The following is a 20,132-nucleotide window of genomic DNA, read 5'->3' on the forward strand; positions in this document are numbered from 1 at the left end:
CTTAGCAAGCATGTGATCGTTCTAATCACCTGTCATTTGGTGTGAGACTTTGGGTACCTTTGCCATGTCCTGGATCTTAGGGGGGAATGTGTGTAGATGTAGATTTAACATCTGCCCTCAGTTCTTGGCTGCAGTAGTGCCTTGTGCCTGAAAACTAGCAGATTGCTTGATGTTGAATTAAAAGGGCAGAACCTCCCACTCTGCTCCTGAGGTCATTTTTGGAAGACTTCTGCCCTGGGTGGCCATAAAGGGACGACCACTAGTGCAAAGTATTTTGCGCTCAAGCGCAGATGAAAATTTCCATGATCTGACTTTAAAAGTTAATGCGTTATTGCCCCATGGTGTGCAGTCGGGTCCTGAGATTAACAACCATGGGTGCGTTCGCTTTCGTTCCCTGGGCCCTCTGGCTTGCCACCAGGTCCCACCAACCTCCAAGTTTCCGTCGGCACAAGGTGATGAATTTCACATCGGGCCTCTCTAGCCTCTTGCGGGGGGAATATGTGTCCCTGCCAGTGTAGCTCTGGCCTTGACACATTCATTAACGATAAGGCCTCTTCAGGGAGTGGTGTGAAGTGAGTGGTCCGAGCTTCAGACTCCAGGATGCCGGCCTTCGCTCCAACATGTGATGGGTGACGCCATCTTTGCCGTTTCGGATTGAGCACAGAGGGAGGAAAATCATTATGAAGGCGAACTGACCTTTAGATGTCACACAGATGGAACTGCAGCCTGCTGTGAGATTCACGGACAGGTAGCGTTAGCGCTGGGGCCCAGTATGATGTATGGAATGAAGGGAGAGAGGGAGAGAGCCATTTCGGTACGTCCATGGAACAGAAACGGCAGGAGAGCGAGTGCGAATAACCTATGTTTAGACCCCACACATAAATTGTTGACCTTTCAATCGTGTGGGCAGTTTACCATTAATCCTAAAGCAAACTGACCATTCAGACTGGATCGTCCTCTCCCTGGGTCCTTTAGATGGAGGGGGGGGGGGGACGGGACTCCTACGCTGGATCACGTCCACAGATTCCTGTCATAAAGCAGTACAGCTGCTATCTCCGATTTACGAGCACTGTTCTCTCCTGGTCACTTTTAAAAATGTGAAAAATTAACCTTATAACAATGTAAAGCAAAAAACAGGCTATCAGTGTAAATATGTACTTTTGGCACATACCTCTCTGTTTGCTTATTAAATATCAATGTTTTATGTATTAAACCTTTAGTACCCTGATTTTTTGTGAATCTAAGACTGCAGCTTCATATAGGAAATATGGGCCCGTCTTATATTCGGAAAGCTGGCATGCTCATTTTTTCTCACTTTGAAAAAAGTGCTTTCATAAAATCTTAGTCAATGCGTACCTGTTCATCATCTGTTTTAATAGTATTCATGGAGGCGAAATGTATGAGCTCTTTGTTGCGCTTCCTTTTCTGTTTGCATGGCATGAATTTTGAAAAGCAACTCAAATTTCAGCTTCGCTATTTTTGCACATGCATGCAAAACCAAACTAAGTTTATATGAAATGACTATATTTGACTTGTTGCTGGTCACGTCATGGTTTGGTAGCTATATTAGATTTGACTGATGCGTCACTTGACATTAAGACCATGGTCTGTCATTCTGGTCTTGAATTTGTACATCCGTCAGCATTTTGTTAATGCGGTAACAGAACCTGATGTCGACATTTGAGTCTGCAATGCATGTTCTTTGTTTACTCAGTCTACAAAGAAATTATATTGTTGCCCCTGGCTAATATCACAAAGGAATATCCATGAAATAAACTTACTATATGCTGACAGCTAGTGAAATGAACAGCAGTTTGTTCAATCTGGGAAGCTGTACTCTTACTTCCCTGTGAATTATACGTTTGGGTCTTTCACAATTGGGTATGTGCACAGTGAACACGAAATCCAGCATCAGGTTTTGCGTCTGGTTTAATGGGCAAATGTTTTGTACAAGAAACGGCCTGTGCATTTGCTTATTTATAAATCACTGTCATCTGTTCTGCAAACACGTTAAAACACCCTTAGCTGTAGCGTGTAGCATGTTTGTTCGTCGCATCTACACCTTTTTACGTGCATTTTTCATGTCTTGTGCTAAAAATCACACGTTGTTTCATCCTACAGCATCGTAAGGCACGGAACTGTGGCAATGGAGCAGGCTGATTTGTATTGTAATAAATTTCTTCTGTTTGGTTAGTTGATGCTTTTTTACAGATGGGTATTTTACTGGAGTAGTTCGGGGTTATCCTGGTTGCTCAAGGAAAAGACAGCGGCAGTGCACAGTGTTATACATTTTAAACTTTATTGATCCTCTCTTCCACCCACAGACGGCTGGCGGGAAACGATCTGACATTCATCCATCCAGAAGCCCTCTATGGACTCCACCAGCTCAAAGTCCTGTAAGCTATCAGAGCTCGGCTGCATTTAACACCAAGTACAATCCCGTTCGGCATGGCTAACGACACCACAACAACTGACACGGTGAAAATGTCTAAACGACAGTCACGAAACATTTTAAGTATATTAAGTACAACAGCGATAATATACTTGGAGAAAACATTTCTTGCAACAATTTACTGGAAAACAGATTGTGGTTCCAGTTTTATATGCCCTGTTTCCAGGTGGTTGGGCTGAGAAAATGGTGCCCTGATTACCCCATACCAGCTTCCAGGGCCGACAAGACTATGGGAAATTGTTTCAAGTTTTAACGTTAAGGAGGAATAAGGCGGCATCTAATATATTTGCGAGTTTTCTGAAAGCTAATGTCAGCGGTAGTGTTTTGTCAGTTTAGCGTTTATTATTGCAGGGAACAAGTTTCCGTGACTTCTATGAAAACAAGTCTGCAGAATTTAGTTAGACAAAGAAAGCTGTTGAAGAGCGTCCTGTCTCCCGTGGCGTCTGTGAAGCAACAACTCACACCCATATCGCGTCGGCATGTGTTATGGTTGGTAAATCTCCCGAAACGGCTCAGTGTGCGCCGTCCTGGATGCTTTTTGCCTCGGAGGTGTTATTGTAAGGATAAGGCGGGCCAGTCGCGCAGAGAGGTGAGCGGTGCGGCGCGCCGGCTTCTCGCGGCTCTATGTGCGCGCGGTATCAGCGCGAGCGAAGGCAAACACTGAGAAACGTGTGTTGAAACAAAACCGCACGTCACTGGGCTTGTGGGTTTCGCCGGGTTATCGGAACAAGCTCCAGCAAATCGGCTCCGTGTAATACCTCGCGTATTGTGATACGGGACAAGTAAGGACAAATATTGTCTCGGCCAGAAGTGACGGTACCCCTGAATTTTCAAGAGTCGGCACTTAAGGAGGGGAAAAAAACTGTTGGCCAGGGCTGCACACCCGGCAGATGGGGGTGGGGGGGATTCGTTCGAAGAACTTTAATGCTACTCTGTCCGAGAGGAAGTTACTCACAAAAGTTATCCAGTACCTACAGAGGTGGACAGTTCAAGTCCAGAAAGTACAAATCCAGACCAAGGTTTTGTTTCAACCAACCAGTTGAGTCCTCTTTGAATGTGACTCTTTACACTCAACTGGTTGGGTGAAACAATACCTTGGTCTAGATTTATACTTTCTGGACCTGAACTTTCCACTTGTCTTTAATGGATTACTTTTTTGAGTAACTTACCCAACATTCATGGTATTTAATACCACATTTTACGAACAACGTAACCCCTGTACAGCATAGTTAAATCAATCCTATTTGCAGCAGTTCCTTTCTTCCTAAATATGCCACTTAAACACAGGCTTTTGCAATAATTAGTATACATTTCTGAAAGCCTGTTTCAATTTTTTTTTTCATAAAAAGCAATTCCTAAAGACCAGTTTTCTCAGACTGCCTTGACCGGCCTTGGCCTGAGGCGGCGTCCTGATTTGAGTCTTTGCGACTTTTTTTCAGGATGTTACAGAACAACCAGCTGAAGACGGTGCCAAGCCAGGCTCTGCGAGGTCTCCACGCTCTCCAGTCCCTGTGAGTAAACATACCGGCTCCCCAAGCAGCATGCAGTCCACAGCCGGCCATAGAGGGCATGCTTCTCCATGGGGGCGGTGTGTGGCTGGGCGGGTTTGGACTCTGTGGCTGTGACCAGAAGTTCGCTGGTTCAAATCCTACCATCAACAGAGTGATTACATTGTTCAGCCCACAAGCAAGGACCTTGACCCCCCCCCCCCCCAACTGCTTTAGGGACCGACTAACGCTCCTTTCTCAATCATCCAGTCGTATAAAATGATATACTACATAAATGAAATGTAGGTCTAAGTGTCTCCGATTTTTTTTATTATTTTTTTTTTTTTTCATTTACCACAATGAATAGTGGAATGCTTGTTTGCTTAACTTCAAGGCAGGATAACAAGAGGCATAAGAATAAAGGAAGAAAACTGTAATCAATAATGAAATAGTCTTAAATAGTATGAAATTGGCGTTTTGTGGCATCGGTCAGGACCTTGCTGCGTGAAGGGCACAGCTGGTGTGGGAAGGCGTGTTAAATGTGGCTGCCCTGTGAGGGCATTAGTATGACGAATGTCAGGCCCATGTTTTACCAGGTGAAGTTTTCCCTGCCTAGTTTCTCAGAGATAATGATTGCGGGTTGGGACGGGGGTGTTTTTAATGTTTAACCTAATGTCTTTATTGACCCCAGGCATATACGGGAGGCAGGATGTTGTGAAAGGCACTAAGGGTTGTAGCGCAGGCATTATCTGCAAAGTACAAGGCCTGAATTTAACTACGGAGCCATACTGTCATTGTGAAACCCGACAACTCTCCGCTTCGGAAGTTACATGTTAAATTTCTTGGCATCTCTGCGATTTATGACTATTCAATAATCTGTTTCTTTCCCGCTGCTGCTGCTGATTAAGCTGTGCTTGGCAATAAAAGTCGTATGAGACCATGCATTGTCCGCCCTGCTTATCTGGTACATGATGGCAGCGTTACAGATTATAGCTCTGTGTAATTAGTGCAGCCTGTGAACTGTGTGTCTGACTTTCTGATGATACACTAGAGTAACAGAGAAATAAATGCATTTCAGTGCAGTCACACCGGCCACAATGGCTTCTGAAAACAGTGAGAAGTGATGACCAAAGTATATAGTAGGGCTGGGCAATTAATCTAAAATGAATTAAAACCGACATTCAGAACCTCTAATTGATGTAATCTTGCCATGTTGGTTTCTTGTTTTTAATTTTTTTAATTCTGTCAATACAGACGCCCCTCTGCTTACGAACTTTCAACTTAAGAACTTTTAACCATACGAACGAAGAGGACTGTAAGTCCAAATTTTGTTCATTGGGCTCCTCAACATCAGTTTATTTTTCCTGCGCACCAATTCTGCCTAGTACGACTTCTGGCTGCTACTCCCGCCGCGCAGCAGCGTAGCGTGCGAACTCTAAGCATCCTAGTTCTTTGTACTTGCGTATACCCTTAAAATGATGCCGAATAATGACTTACGAACATTTCAAGTTACGAACGGCAGAATATAGTTATGAATATAGAATTATCAAAGTCCGTCATCAAACGAAATGCAATAGCGAAAGTACAATAAGCTATATTTTATGTACAGTACTGTACTATATTGTAGTGTATTTTAATTATACACAGTTCACTAATTTAATTTGTGCGGTACTATAATTTGAAAAGCGTTTGAAACAGCTGTACTATATTTTGAAAGAATCAATAAAATTTGGTGAATAGTGACACTGTCCAGTTTATCTTTTATTTATATAATAATTGTATTTTTTGTCCTTTGCGATGTATGTAACATCATACACATTATCTATAATAGTTGATCATATCCTTTTTATATACAATTTTTCAGCGATTATCTTAAATTTATCACAAAGAAAAAAAACAAGTTTGCATAGTAACCCAAAAGGCACCAGGAAGATCACATTGCCGGCCATGTTCGTTGGCGTTCTCGTGTCGTGCAATTGCTCGCACATCTGCCTCAGTGTTGTGCTGTGGCTCTGTACGTTCAGGGGTGATGAAGTGAAATTGAAATTACTTTCTCTTGGGAGTGCATTGAGGTTTGGGGTGTCTTCAGTCCTGTGCCATCTGGGTCTTCACTTACGGGGGATGCGCATGTGGAGCCGGGGGCCACTTGTCAGCCACAATCTCGTCGCCTGATCTTAAATCATGCTGTGTGTGTGTGTTTTTAATTATTTCCAGATTTCTGTACAATATGTTAGAAACCTGTAACGTTTTACTTTGTGGAGACATTTTTTCAGTCCCCACAAGGAAAACAGTTATCTAAAAATCTGTGATCGCTCTCGAAAGACTAAAAATGTATTTTGTTTGGTTACTTATGGTTAAGGTTAGGCCTGAGTAGGGGCTAAGGTTGTCATAGTTGGGATTAGGGTTTTGCCCCAAGAAATGAATGGACAGTCCCCACAAAGGTATGAATACAAATGTATGTGCGTGTGTGTGTGTGTGTGTGCGTGCGTGTGTGTGTGTGTGTGTGTGTGTGTGTGTGTGTTTTTTCTCCCCCTTCTTTCTTCCCCTAAGGGCCTTTAGCTTTATAGCTGAAGTAATGCGTTTTGGCAGCACAAAGCTGGTTTTGGCCCAAGCTTCTGAGAGAACCATGTCAATCAACATGGTGTCTAAAAGGAATTAAAGGGGAGACCGAAAGAAAGAGGGTGGAGGAACGTGAAAATAAGCCATCTCGTAAATACAGAAAAATTTAAGATGCTTTGTGATAAACTACTGTGATAATTAAAAATGTTTGCGTTTCTGCTGAGATTCTCATTCGGATTGTTGTGTACAGCTGGAAATAAACAAAACCGATATTCATCATGATATTCATAATCCAACAAGCAATGACAAATTGGTCTCTGAGCACTGGGGTGTATTAGCTAGCACTTTGGAAAGCCGTATTCCTGTCAGAGCAGAGAATTTTTTTTTGAGGTCTTCTTTTGCCACAGGGGAGGCTTGCCATTCACAAACAGGAAATCGTTTTGGGTCCAATTATGTGTCTTGGATACACTGGGGCTACACGACTGAAATCACAGATGCAGATTCTTGTCTCTATGGGGCCGCCGGGGTCTGCAAGCCACCGGCAGTGAGCAGTGTCCCGGAGTAAGGCCAGCGTACTCCCTCCCGGCCTAAACTGTGGCTCTTGCGCTAGCTTGGCAGGGTTTCGCTCCTGTGTTTCTGACAGGTAGAGGAAATTTTAAACATCTTCATAACCGTGAGGAACCACCTGAGGCATTTCAGTGGTGTTTCAACATGCAGAGCTGCAGTCTCTCGTCTCTTTTATGCACCATTCCTATTACAGCTCCCGAGCACCGAGCACTGGGAGCCTCTTAAAAGCTCCCGTCGCCAGTGACATCATGAAATGTTGGCTGCTGGCTCGTGTCGGCAAACACAATTGGTTGCAAACTCGGGCAGTATCTAATTTTTTATGCCACGGTACCGTCCAGACATTCTGCTGCAGCATATCCTAAGGGAATGCTGTTCTGGTACCATGGTACTCCATATTGCCATAAAACCTACTTATTTATTGTGGCAGCATATTATTCTGGGTCAAGTGTTTCTGTAATGGAGTTTCTTGTTTTGGCGAGGGAAAAAAAAAAAACTCAATGTATGAGTGCTGTAGAGAAATGTGCTAGGATTTAACACAGAATAATGTGATCGATTCAAAAGAGGAAAGATGCACAAGATTCATAATTTCTGTTTACCAATGCCAGATAGAACTCTTGCTGTAAATACTGAGAACTTGCATTGACGCAGGTATTTCGTTGCTCCTGTATTGATTATTCTGTCTGAACGGAATGAATGTATTATTATTGCTTTAATTCTTTCACTGTCAACTTGGCAATTGGGGCAGATTATCCAGTTTTTAGTCCCGTCACGCCAATTATTACACCTAATACACATGCCAGTCCAGTTCTCCCGGCATTGTAGTAGTTTATGGGAAACACGCGCATGAATAGCAGGGGTATATGTGTGTGTGAGAGGGACGATCGCTCAGAAAGGACAGTTCCCACAGTCAGCCATAATAGAGGCTAATGCGGAGAAGAATTGTTGTTGACGCTGTCACAAAAATGCCACGAGGAAGGGTGAAATGGGTGAAATGGTGTAAAACCAGCCTTGTAACATTTTCAAATCACAAACCGGCATTCATAAAACTCACATTAGCAAGATTGTATATTTTGAATAATTTTCCCATTGTGCCATTTGAACTTCACTGAAGGAGATCTGAACTTTGACTTTGAATTTTATCTGGGTCGTTATCAGCGCTTATGGCGTGTTAGGATTTTGGAATTTCTATCCCGTTGCCTGGAGATCAAAACAACTCTATTCTAGCCAGTAGACAAACACTTTGTGGATGGAATTTTAATTATGTCCAATGACAAAAACAACTATACTATCTCAGTGTGACATGAGAAATGGCATTAATATTTATTTGCCATCCGGTGCAATGTGTCAGTTTGTCCTTTTTTATATTTTTTTGATGGTCATGTCTAGGTTAGTTATTACTAATAACTAACAGAGAATATATGAGGCCTTCTCTGGGCTCGTGGGAACCATTTGATCAGTAGTTAATATCCCTGATTGTAAGTTACTTGCTATCCTTGTTTCCTTGTTGCTGTAGGATATTCTTCTTACTCACTGGTTTAATGTACTTGCTCTGTCGGGCTCAGTGCTGTTAGTTTGTGTATTGGCAAAGCTGAGAAATGAACTCGAGCCCTGGTGATTGTTTGTGATCGCCCTGGTGAACGTTTTATCTCCTCACAGCCGCCTGGATGCCAACCACATCACAGAGGTCCCGGAAGACAGCTTCGAGGGCCTGCAGCAACTGCGACACCTGTGGCTGGATGACAACAACCTGGCCGAGGTGCCCATGGGACCCCTTGGGAATGTGGGTAGCCTCCAGGCTCTGACACTGGCCCTCAATCGCATCACCCGCATCCCTGACCGTGCCTTCGCCAACTTCTCCAGCCTGGTGGTGCTGTGAGTCCTACCTGCCATTCTTTACTAGTTACTAGACGGGGTCTTGTTTTAGCCAGTCCTAGTTGGGCTCACTTTCACACCCGTGAGTGCAGCATTCTCTAAACAGAAGCTGATTCCTGGCCCAGCTTATGCATAGCGCTGAGTCAGTGGCATGTATTTCCGGGATCGGTTTGATGTATGACCTGCGATGCTTCGTTGAAGTTGTATCCCTTCCAGGCATCTGCACAACAATAAAATCAAGGAGATTGGGAAGAATTCCTTCAATGGCCTCGACAACCTAGAAACCTTGTAAGTATCACACTAGTTGCGTGGAGCAGCATGCTTAGTGTCCTTGAAGACTGAACTTGCATGTCAACCCAATAAAGAACTGGATGCCTTCTAGCAATCAGTCTGAAAGTTTAACCCACTAAAACTCATAATTGTCATGCCGAAAATGTCACGCTTTTACAAGAAACTCAACTAATTGCAGTCTAGATCCCACATTAGATTTAAAAAGCTGTATTTGAATCTCGTTAAAATATTACCTAGCAGCACATTTTTCAAGTAACCCAGAGCATCACAATAAACCATCGGAATGAATAGTTCAGTCCTTACATGAGTGGTATAAAAAGCCAGCTGGGTCGTAAATGGTAAGCTTTCACTGAAGTGAGAGAAGCAGCAGAACATGTTGAGGCTTCGGGCTGAGCCTCAGTTAGGCCGCTGAGACCGTATCTGTGGCCTTCAGACAAATGTGGAAGAAGCAGCATAGATTCCTGCAGGGTTTATTTATATTCAGCCTCCCTACAGCAGCAGAGAGCTAAGCAGGCCGAGCCGAAGTCTAATCTTTAGCATGATCACTATGGAACCAAAGTAAAGCTCCAATCTGTAACATTTGCATGGGGCCCCTGAGGTTTGAGGGCCCCCTGTTGGCCACTAATAGTCACTACAGTAGGGGGAGCCTTGAAGTGGGGGCCCCAGAAAACCTCCCCTGGCTACACCAGTGTGTTTCTGATCAGGGTGCGAGGAAAGATTTTGGTATTCGGTGAGACAAATTCTCTGTTATTTATACGTCGTTTTAACAGAGTTGATGGGTCAAATTCAGATTAGAACCCGGTGAAACAAGTCTTCCTTCTAGCTGAGGAATGAACATAAACAAATCGAGCACCTGATCCCTCGGGCTCCACTCGCGATAGAGCCAAGGCACGTCAAAGAGTGATTTCTTTCAATAGAGATTGGGGCTGTATCACCTTCCTCCTGTCGGAAAGGCCAAGACAAATAGCCCATGGTCCAAGATTGCCATCTAGCTTCCTGTTCGGCCTTTAGTTTCCTTGAATGTTACGAGGATGAGCAGCCCTCTTTAGCCTGACGCTTCCCTGTCCATTGTAAGTAAAACCCTGCTGTTTTTGGAAGTCTGTTTAATTCAAGTCGTTAAACGTGCCCTGTATATCTCCAGGTCTGCCACCATGTGTCATGTTACACTAACCATCAATCTCTAAGCGAAAACACCAGACAAAAAAAGTGCAGCCCATGTCTGTTTTTTTTTTTTTTTTTTTTTGCTTTTGTTTCTTTTTAATGCAAGTTTTTAAAATCAAACGCAGACACGATGAGCCAAATGATCTGTCTTGTAGGATTAACGAATGAGGAAATTTCTGGGTTGACAGGTTTTCACAATGGCTGCACTTGCAGTCATCCAGGAAGGTGAAATATTTGGGAAGGTAGTGAGAAGGTTTTGACTGTCAGACGAGCCCGAAATCTTGCTGGAAGTGAATCGCAGACTGAGGAGCTGGAACTTTATCCCAGTCGTTTTGCTTGTATAGGCGGAAGCGTGGACATCGTTATTGATTGCTTGACGGATGTTTTAATGTGTGTGTAAGTGCAGTGTGCCGTTGAGATTTACTGTAGGTGTGGTGCATGTCCGGCTTCTTCCAAGAACAATAATTGTTCTTTTACTCGCTGATGGAATCGGCCGGCACAGATTAATCTCTTCGTAAGCAGACTGCCACTGTATTTGAACAATGTACAGACGACCGTGTCCCGTCGGCCGTGTAACGACGCCCAGTCTCTGAGGCATCCAGGCGCTCTGCCACAGACCTGGAAACGAATTCCATTCAGAGAGGTAGCATATCGATGGCTAAAAGGGCTGAAACATTGCAGTGGCTGTCTAACCAAAGGCTGTGCGGTGAATTATAAAGCCCTACGCATTGCAATCTCCCCTACTCTGAGCTTTTTAGCTCCATATCTTTGGAGAGGTCAGGACTGAAGCCTCCCTTCACCTTCAGCTACTCTCATCAACCGGTATGGAAAATCATCTCTCTAGACAAGATTATCTGCTAAGTAGATAGCAGTCCGTCTGTTTCCATTTCCTCCTGAACGAAAGGCAAGTTTACCCTTGATGTCCAGCCTTGTTAAGCAGCTGACTATAACAGATTACTTTTTAGTCGGGCTGTCTGTCTCACGAGGCAGCTGTTGGAATAAAAAAGCTAGCCTTCTTCCTGGTTGCTGCCCATTCACGGTTGTGTTCTGGCTGTGTGGGCTTCCCTCCCTCATGCACCCATGTGTCTATTAGGAGAGTTGTTTGCTCAGGAAGGTATTTGCAAGTAGAATCAACAGTCGGACTAGCCAGCGGACAGCTGGTAGGCTTCAGCCGCGCGCATGACTCCGCCGAGGTCCTCGCTTGCTTGAGTCTGCAGTACCTTTCCACACCGTCAGAGAGCACCTGGACTCTCTGCCATCTGTTTGTTTGTGCTAGCGGGGTCACCGTGGCAACACAGCCACCAGCCAAACGTTGTGACCAAGGTGATCGTCCCCGCTCCAGTGCAGTCCCAGCGGCTATCTTTCGGGTCCCTGCCAACAAAGGTTGTCGTTCAGTAAAATTCTGAATTCTTCGTTAATTTTAGATGCCAGTTAACAGATTTTGGGCATCGTGGTATTTAATTAGTCTTTATTAATGCGATATGTACAGATGTACCTGACTGAAATACTATTTAGAAATTTCACAGAGCATTTTCCTTCAGTTGACCCAAATGCAAGTGCAGCGATTAGATGATTAGCCAGTTCGTTATCAGGGCTGAGGGCACGCCCTCTTTAACATTGGTCAGGACAACAACAGCACTGCTATAATGACAGTGTGGTTTCCCCATCAGTCAACAGGAAGCTGAACCTGGCCGTCTGTCTGTCTTTCCAGTGGAATCTTGGCCAGTGCTTTGCATGAATGTCTTAGATTTAGAGTAACGCAGTGACTTCCGAACAATGTTGCTTCAGCTGAGATGTTTCCTGTGGTGATCTTTTTAGTCAGATGGATTAAATGTTGATTGTAAACCAGCGTGTTGCAACTGTATTTTATTATTTTGTGCTTGTCTCTGAGCTGTCAATTATTTCACAAAAAGACATTACTGATCATCCTTTTAATAAATATATACCCATAACTGATTACTAAAATCCTAACTGTATATGAAAATGGGGATATGGTATGCAGCCCTTAATGAAATACTGATAATTCTTTTTCTAATGTTTGTTCATTAGAAACATCAAGGTGCGGATAGAGAAAGTTTCATATTCAATTTACGCAAGTCATTTACACAAAATGTATTACTCTTTAGCACAGTATTCACATTGTGTTTTGACTGAAAAGTCCCTTGTGGAACTTCCAAATGCAGAGGTTTACATTTTGTAAAAACAAGCCATGAGGATTTGTGGAAGTGATTTCTCTGTCTTGTTCCTGACAAACAAAACAAGGTGGTTGTATCGTAAGTCAGACATTTGGGAAGGGAACTGCTGATGATGTTACTGACAGAACTCCCCCCCCCCCCTGCAGAGATTTAAACTTCAACAACCTGGAGACATTTCCGGAAGCAGTTCAGGCACTACCCAAACTGAAGGAGCTGTGAGTTTGCGTCTGTGGCATACATATGGACACACACACACACAGCAACAACCAAGGAAAAACCCAGGTCTGCTCACGTTTGGCTACTATAATATTTACATGCACTTTTGGGACATTGTGTGGCTCAGCGGGTTAGTGCTGTGTTTTGTGATTGGAAGGTTGCTGGTTCAGATCCCAGTGTCCCAGTGGCCCCTGAGTGTAGCCCTTAACCTTGGTCTGGGGCTCAACCTTAAGGACTGGCTGACCCTCAGAAAAGCAGCTGCTTTGGATGACAGCATCCGCTAAAAGAATAAAATGTAAATGCCCTTCTGTATTGAACGAGGATGTGGAAGGGAGTGCTGGTGCCCACCGTCCCGTACTGACTGACATGGGGCGATAAGGCAGTGACAGAGAGCCCAGTTGGGGCTCACAGATCACAGTCCCAGTCTCGGTTGTTGTTTCGCTCCATTTGTATCGGGGCTGCAGGCATTGAGAGCTTTCAGCGGCAACAAGAAAAATGGGGCAGATCCTCGTTTCCACCCTAATGTCACAATCTCCTGGCCGCAGACAAAATAAGAGAGAGGTGTCTTGTAGAGGAACCAGCGAAAAACATCTCGGCAATCAGTGAAGCATTTGTCACAGCGTGCCGCTAAGCCGTCCCCTATCTGCCCCGAGCTGCAGCGGACTGTGTACGCCAGTTTACCTCGGGTCATCACTTCCTGATAAATGCCTTTTTCATCTCACGGCTCAGAAAGCTTTTTCAGCGGGCCGCCTGTCAGCATGTTCAGGGCCGCATCCCCAGCCAGAGCACTTAGCGGCTCCCCTTCGCCTCGCCTAATCCGGGCGGCGGACCCGGCATGTCGTTTACCAGTCATGTCTTTTGTCTCCTGCTGTTCCAGGGGATTTCACAGCAACAACATCGCGGTCATTCCGGAGAGGGCGTTTCAGAATAACCCACTGCTGCGCACCATGTAAGTTCAGAAGCTGCCTCCTTGCCCTGTGTTTCTACTCCTTCGCAGGTACAAGGTCAGTCTTCTGACCAAAATGGTCCTTTTTGGCATAGAGGCTTATTTAAGGAGCGGATGCCATTAATATATTCATGACGAATCACTTTCTACTGACCAAACTGTACATAACCCTAGATAAGAAGATAATTTGCATAAGAGCAAAGTTAGCTAATATAACTGCAATATTCATGAGCCCTGGATAGAATGTAGGCGGCTAAGATAAGCAGAGATGTTGGTATTGTGGTTGTAAGTATCTGATTATCCTGTAGAGTAGGGCAATGGATATATGCTGGTGGTTCTAGCAGTAACCTGGTTTCACTGGTATCTTTATGTATCTGGGGCAGATTGGGATGTTGTGCCTTGGATCAGAAGACTCCTGGTTTGAATCCCAGGACCAGCAGTCTGACGTTACTGTTGGCCCCCTGTACAAGCCCCTTAACCCCCCAGTCACTTCAGCTAACTCTGCTTTCTCAAAAAATAAACATGTACATCTCTTTGGAAAAATAAATAAAACTATAACCCTATCTTAGGACACGGCACTCTAGGTGGTTAGACTGTAGGCAGAGTGTGGTCTTCCTTTCTGTGTTTATCTAAGCGTACCGTGCGTCGGTCCGTTTTAGCTAGCTGGGGGTGAACCCCGACCTGTCTAAGTGTCTCCCTCTGCCCCCCTTCTCCTCCACAGCCACCTGTATGACAACCCACTCTCCTTTGTGGGAGTCTCGGCCTTTCAGAACCTGTCCGATCTACATTCCCTGTAAGTGTGCTGCATGCCTCTCTCAGTACACCTATTAATACAAAACTGCTGTCAAGCTTCACTTTTAATATTCCTCCATATTTTTTATATTAATTAATGTTTGTGCGTGTTTGTTCTGCGTAAGGCATGTAGATGTCTTGTCTTTAATTGTTTGCTCGAGCTTCTCCCTGGAGGGACATGCTAGGCGTGTTAGCTGGTGGCTTCCTGTCGCATATGTAGCTAGGAAACTGGACTTTCGGGCTCAGATGAGCCAGCGTGAGGCACTGAAGCTCCGCCTGGCTCTGCCTTTTCCGCTCCTGCGTGTCACAACGTAACCTCACGTTAACATTCACCCCTCTGGAAGTGGACTAGGTGACCCCAGAAGGTTCCAATAGTGCAGTTATTTCGTCCATTTCAGGATGCTGCGCGGGGCCAGTAAGACGGAGCTCTTCCCCAGCCTGACGGGAGCCGTTACCCTGGAGAGCCTGTAAGCGCCTCTGCACTGCACACACAATGCGCACAGCGTGAAGTCTGCTCCCGGTGGCCAGTGTGGGCACTACAGCCACATTCACACAGAGACACACCAGAAATCTGTGGGTCTCACTGCCCCTGGTGATGGTGGCCTTCCTGCAGGACGGAGTGCACTGGTTTTAAGTCTGCGATGCACACAGTTCAGATGACTGCTTAGATCTATCATATTTTAAGAGGATACCTGAACGAAAATGAAATGAAATCAAATGAGGCTTTATTTGCCGTTCGTACAAAGAAGAGAACTACTTTGGAATGTGTTCGTTTTCGCTTCTCCACCCGTACAGAGATAAGAGTGAATCCAGGGGTCAGCCATTTGTCCAGCACCCTTGGATGGTCTTCTTGGGGGATATTTCCTGATCGATCATCTCTGCTTTCATTTAGGACGCTGACGGGGACACAGATCGGCGCCATTCCCTCCTGGCTTTGTGAGGACCTGCAGTCACTGAGGACGCTGTGAGTCAGAACCTGGGACTCGGTGATGCGGAAGCACGCCTGTAACGCTCAGCCAGTGTTTGCCAGTCCAGTCCCTGGGGACCTGCTTGACGGTCCACGTTTTTGCTCCCTCCCAGCTCCCTGCCAGACAGTTCTCATTTTTGCCCCACCTGGAACTAGAAGGGAGTAAAAATGTGTGGACTGACCGCAGGTCCCCGAAGACCAGATTGGCATCGCTAAGCTAAGAGAGGAAGTGCAGTAATGCTGTCCTTATCAGTAGTATTATTGAAAGGTAAAGGTAGTAATACTGTAATAATAAGAGTGTAGTATACTGTAAGTGGGTCAAAGTAATGTTGTTTATTTTTGGCAGTACTGTATCTCAGTAATATTTCCGTATTTGTCTAACCAGAGATCTGTCGTACAATGAAATTAAGGAGCTACCAGGATTTCAAGGCTGTTTTCAGCTTGAGGAACTGTAAGTTTATCTTTCTGGATTTTCCCCTTATTTTCTCACTGTGAAATGCTTTCATCCAGGGTGGTCAGTGTCTGATGACCAAGTCAGTGTGACTGCAGGCTACTGTAAAATCCATTAAAGCGTATAGCTAAGCCACTGTTCCCAGATGGGTTCATTTGAGTTTCTCGGCATCGGTGTGTTTAAGTGATAAAGGGTTTGGGCTCATCGCCCCGTGTTTGTTGGCATGTGGCCCTACGACGGGCAGAGTGTCGTCCCCTTGAGGTAGGTAATTAATTTCTGTTAGCTGTATAAATGGGCAGAACTTCAGACTGAGATCTCTGTCCACATTATCAGCCAGTTAGCGTTGGAGTCGCTGATGGTCGCCAAGCTAGGGCTTTTTCCTGATTTAGCATCCAACGTCTGCAGCTGGAAAGCGGGATCTGGTGAACCAACTATCCTCCTTCCCACAGAGTACATTACATTTTTAGCTGACACCATTGATCAAAGCGATGTTCAGCTGAGAAGTCAGATCAGCCAGCCCCCTGCAGCAGTTGGTTTAAGGGCCTCGATCATGAGTGGTATCGCTCTGCCGACCCTGGGATTTGAACCGGTGATCTGATCGCGGGTGCAGTGTCTGAACTCACCTGGCCCCGCCCCTATCTGACATTCTAGGCTAACATTCATATGGCAAGTTCTCGTGTTCAGTCACGTTTGGCTATCAAAATGGTTGCATTATTTTTTCGATTCCCACTCTTGAGTTTTAACGTCTTGGTTACAGGATAGTGAGTGACATGACTTACGTTATTGTACTTGGTATATACTTCGTGCTGCATCCTGATAATTTGACAGGGCTGCGGTTTGCTGAAATCTTGTGAAAGTTTCTCTGTAATGCATCTGCGATAGTCGTGTAGATGCCCCTACAAGTCACCTTGCATTGCCTCAGTCTTTACTTGTATATCAAATTACACACAGCACTTCTACTACTACTTGTTAACATTCCTTACATTATTGAGGGACACTTCCTTCACCTGATTTTTGCTAAAATGCTGAAATGTGGCCAGGGGTAGATTTGATTCTGGGGCCCGACTCAAAGAGTCACTTTGGGACCCCTTGCCCCCCCCACCTCCCCCTTAGATGTTTCAAAAACTAAACAAATAGCCAGCAAGTAGAGTCAGAAGATCATGGCTAGCTAGCTGGTTAGCAGAACATAACATCTCCTAAATGACGAACATCATTTAATATTTAGTGCAATGAATATTTGTGGCCAAAAGAGGGCCTCCTAAACCTCAACCCCCCCCCCCCCCCCCACAGACACACACACACACACACTAATGTGTGGTTTGAGTGGAAGTAAACACCTTCTAGTGAACATGGCCTCTCATGTGAATGTTTGTGGCCACGCTGCATCCTGGCGTTTCAAAAGCAGGCCCGGTCGAGTAAGTGTGGACAGAAGGTACAGGACGTGTCTCCTGCTGAGTCAATCACGAGGAGCGAGGAGCGAGGAGCTCCTCATGGGGTCAGAGGGCCCGTTAGTTCCTGTGCCTCCATGGACAGCTGCAGGGCAAACAGTGATTCATCACGCGCTGGGCCAGCAGAAAGTGGGAGTGCCTGTTTATACTTAAGAACCTGATGGAAAGAACTGCATTTTCTGGGGTCCTCCTTAATGACAAACACAAGCTTCCAAATGTTTGCCCTTCTGTTTACCTTCCGTAATGGCTCTTCTGCTGTTTGGTTTGTTTCCATAGAAACCTGCAGCACAATCACATCCAGCTGATCCACAGGGACACCTTCCAGGGACTGGCCTCACTGCACATCCTGTAAGTGCATCTCTTTTCCCACCCGGAGCGTCTCTTCGGTCTCGAACCGGAGCGGCATCCAAAAGGCCCACGACTTGTGGGAAACATACCGAGCGCTTTGTTGCATGGATTTCAGCCTGCGGGTTACTAGAGTAGGAGCTGGGAGAATCATGATCTTTTCTTCGGTATCCATTTTCTGTTTTCTGTATTTTTTTTTGTTATTTTATTTTAGCTTCCCACCTCATTTATCATTTATCAGCGCCGAACAGACTTGATAAAGCTGGCATGTTGCACGTAGCCGAAGGAGCAAGTCCCAGGCAAATTCCTAAAACAAATCCCAGCCTATTCTTTCTCCCTCTGCTGAACGAAGCCCCTCCTTTCTGCACTAGGGAGGGCAAGAACCTCAGTCTGGCTGTGGGAGGGGTCTGAAAACTGAACCACTTAGCCCCATCTTGCTCATCTCCCCCTCCATCATGTAAACTGCCGAGCAGAAAACAACATTTTTCGTTTGTTTGTTTTTGTTTTTTGTTTCTCTCTGACTTTGCTCTTCTGCTCTCAGAGAAGATGTTAAAGATGAAACCTGTTTGAAATTTTAACCAGTGGAGATTTAGGATGTGTTCTGCTATAAGCACAGTTTTCTCTCTGGGTAGTTTTCCCCACATATTGAAGTTTGTTGATTTATTTATTTTTTTTCCACGATGACTTATTTCCCCCTCTGCCGTATCCCGGGTTCGATGGTTAATCTATCTGCCGACCACGTCCGTCAGATTCTCCCTCAGTCTGTCCTTGGCAGCCGCCGTTCCTCAGCAACGTCATTTTGCTGCTGGTTTAGGCAGTTGGCGTGCCCAATTTTAAGCAAGTACAGTCAGTGTGTTTTGTTGTTGCCGTTGAACATTGTGTTTGTATGTTTGATGCACAGAGACCTCAGCAGGAATGAGATCACGTCGATTCATCAGGACGCGTTCTCTTCCTTGACATCACTAACAAACCTGTGAGTAGCCATTCCCAACATGTGCTCCTGACTCTGCGTTTAAGGTTCTATCTCTTTGGCGTCACCGTCTTCCCCAGCATTAAGTGATTAATTCGTAAACCTTCTGCCTTTTATTAGTATGTGTTTTCCATACTTGTTTTGGATGGATCCATTTTCAAGTGTCATTATTTTTCCGTCAAATATGTACGAAGGAATGAATGTAGTTTTATATACTTCATGTTTTGCTGTGAATATTTACTTTCCATTTGTGATGTTTCCTAGTGGATGCTGGTGTAACTTAAATAGGTTGCATGCTTACGCTGCACTCTTTCCTGTTGGTTGCCCTTCACTATCTATGATTGGTTGCTGCTGTTACAGGACAGCCAATGGCTGAAGAACATCCAGACCCTGGATGTTCCACTATGTGTCAGTTGACTGTTACTAATTAGTGAATGAACACGGCTTCCGTTTCACCGACCACTCGCTGTGTTTCAGGGACTTGAGCTTGAACCATCTCAGCACCCTCCCGACGGCGGGACTCAGCAGTCTAAACCAGCTCAAGCTGACCGGGAACCTGGAAATGAAGGGTCCTCTGATACCTCGGCACCTTCCCAGGCTAAGGTGAGATGGTTCCTCGTATGCAGGAACCGTGCTGAGTCCATCTAGTGCACTGTGGTCTCGGGGGGGTTTAGCAACGTTGAACCATGACTAGGCTCCATTAATGGATAAAGACTTTGGGGTGACCGTAGCCAGAACAGGGCCTTGATATTATCAACCCCCACAAGACAGATCACAGAAAGGCTTTGGTGCCCAACGAAGCCATTCTCATGGATCAGTGACAATCAGCCAATGGGGTGATGCTCCACTGGAAGATGGCTGAGTTTTTGTTCCCTCCCTTGATTCGTAGAACTATCTCGCTTCCCTATGCTTACCAATGCTGTGCCTTCACTGGATGCGAAAGCGTCCTGAGCTCGACCCAGGAGGATGAAGGGAAGACGGGTGTCAGCAATGCGGACAGTAAGGCGCCTCCGGCACTGCGTGTCGTTCAGGCTTAAAAAAAAAAATTGAGCATTTATATAAATAGTGTTAAAATTGCAGTAGGTAGCATATGGCCAGCTGGCTAATCACTAGCATAAATTTAGGTGGCCGAAGTAGCCTGATACCTTTACCGGACAGGGTGCTTCTCTTCGATAGTGAAGCACAAACCCATGTGAATGGAGGGTACAGATTGTGCTGTGCTGTCTCTTTATGAAGGTGCCGAGGAGGAAGAGAGGATCCCACTTCCCCTGCATTGCTCTCCTTCCCCAGGTGACCTCCTCCATCCTCTGTCCTACATTTACATTTCATCATCTTAATCTTCCTGCCCGCATGTCCATGTTTAGCTGAATCTTCAGCTGATTTTGCCCATTTGTGCAGGAGGTTGTTCAAGGT

At 45.2% G+C, this 20,132-nt stretch overlaps 1 protein-coding gene across 2 annotated transcripts in view; it reads left to right on the forward strand.

Moving 5' to 3' along the window:
* LOC125705951 (leucine-rich repeat-containing G-protein coupled receptor 4-like) overlaps nt 1-20,132 on the forward strand; it is a 45,649-nt gene that overhangs the window by 21,664 nt on the left and 3,853 nt on the right. Inside the window, exons 3-17 of one of the 2 annotated variants that reach the window (XM_048972339.1) lie at nt 2,325-2,396; nt 3,892-3,963; nt 8,722-8,937; nt 9,154-9,225; nt 12,731-12,799; nt 13,678-13,749; nt 14,468-14,539; nt 14,937-15,005; nt 15,431-15,502; nt 15,891-15,956; nt 17,681-17,752; nt 18,651-18,722; nt 19,197-19,322; nt 19,609-19,718; nt 19,956-20,009. In XM_048972339.1, the coding sequence (XP_048828296.1) occupies nt 2,325-2,396; nt 3,892-3,963; nt 8,722-8,937; nt 9,154-9,225; nt 12,731-12,799; nt 13,678-13,749; nt 14,468-14,539; nt 14,937-15,005; nt 15,431-15,502; nt 15,891-15,956; nt 17,681-17,752; nt 18,651-18,722; nt 19,197-19,322; nt 19,609-19,718; nt 19,956-20,009 (1,286 nt within the window). Of the gene's footprint in view, nt 1-2,324; nt 2,397-2,793; nt 3,042-3,891; nt 3,964-8,721; nt 8,938-9,153; nt 9,226-12,730; nt 12,800-13,677; nt 13,750-14,467; nt 14,540-14,936; nt 15,006-15,430; nt 15,503-15,890; nt 15,957-17,680; nt 17,753-18,650; nt 18,723-19,196; nt 19,323-19,608; nt 19,719-19,955; nt 20,010-20,132 lie in introns of those variants that run through there. The other variant, XM_048972340.1, reaches the window with a different exon arrangement.

Source organism: Brienomyrus brachyistius, chromosome 13, assembly GCF_023856365.1.
Source record: "Brienomyrus brachyistius isolate T26 chromosome 13, BBRACH_0.4, whole genome shotgun sequence".
Classification (NCBI taxonomy): Eukaryota; Metazoa; Chordata; class Actinopteri; order Osteoglossiformes; family Mormyridae; genus Brienomyrus; species Brienomyrus brachyistius.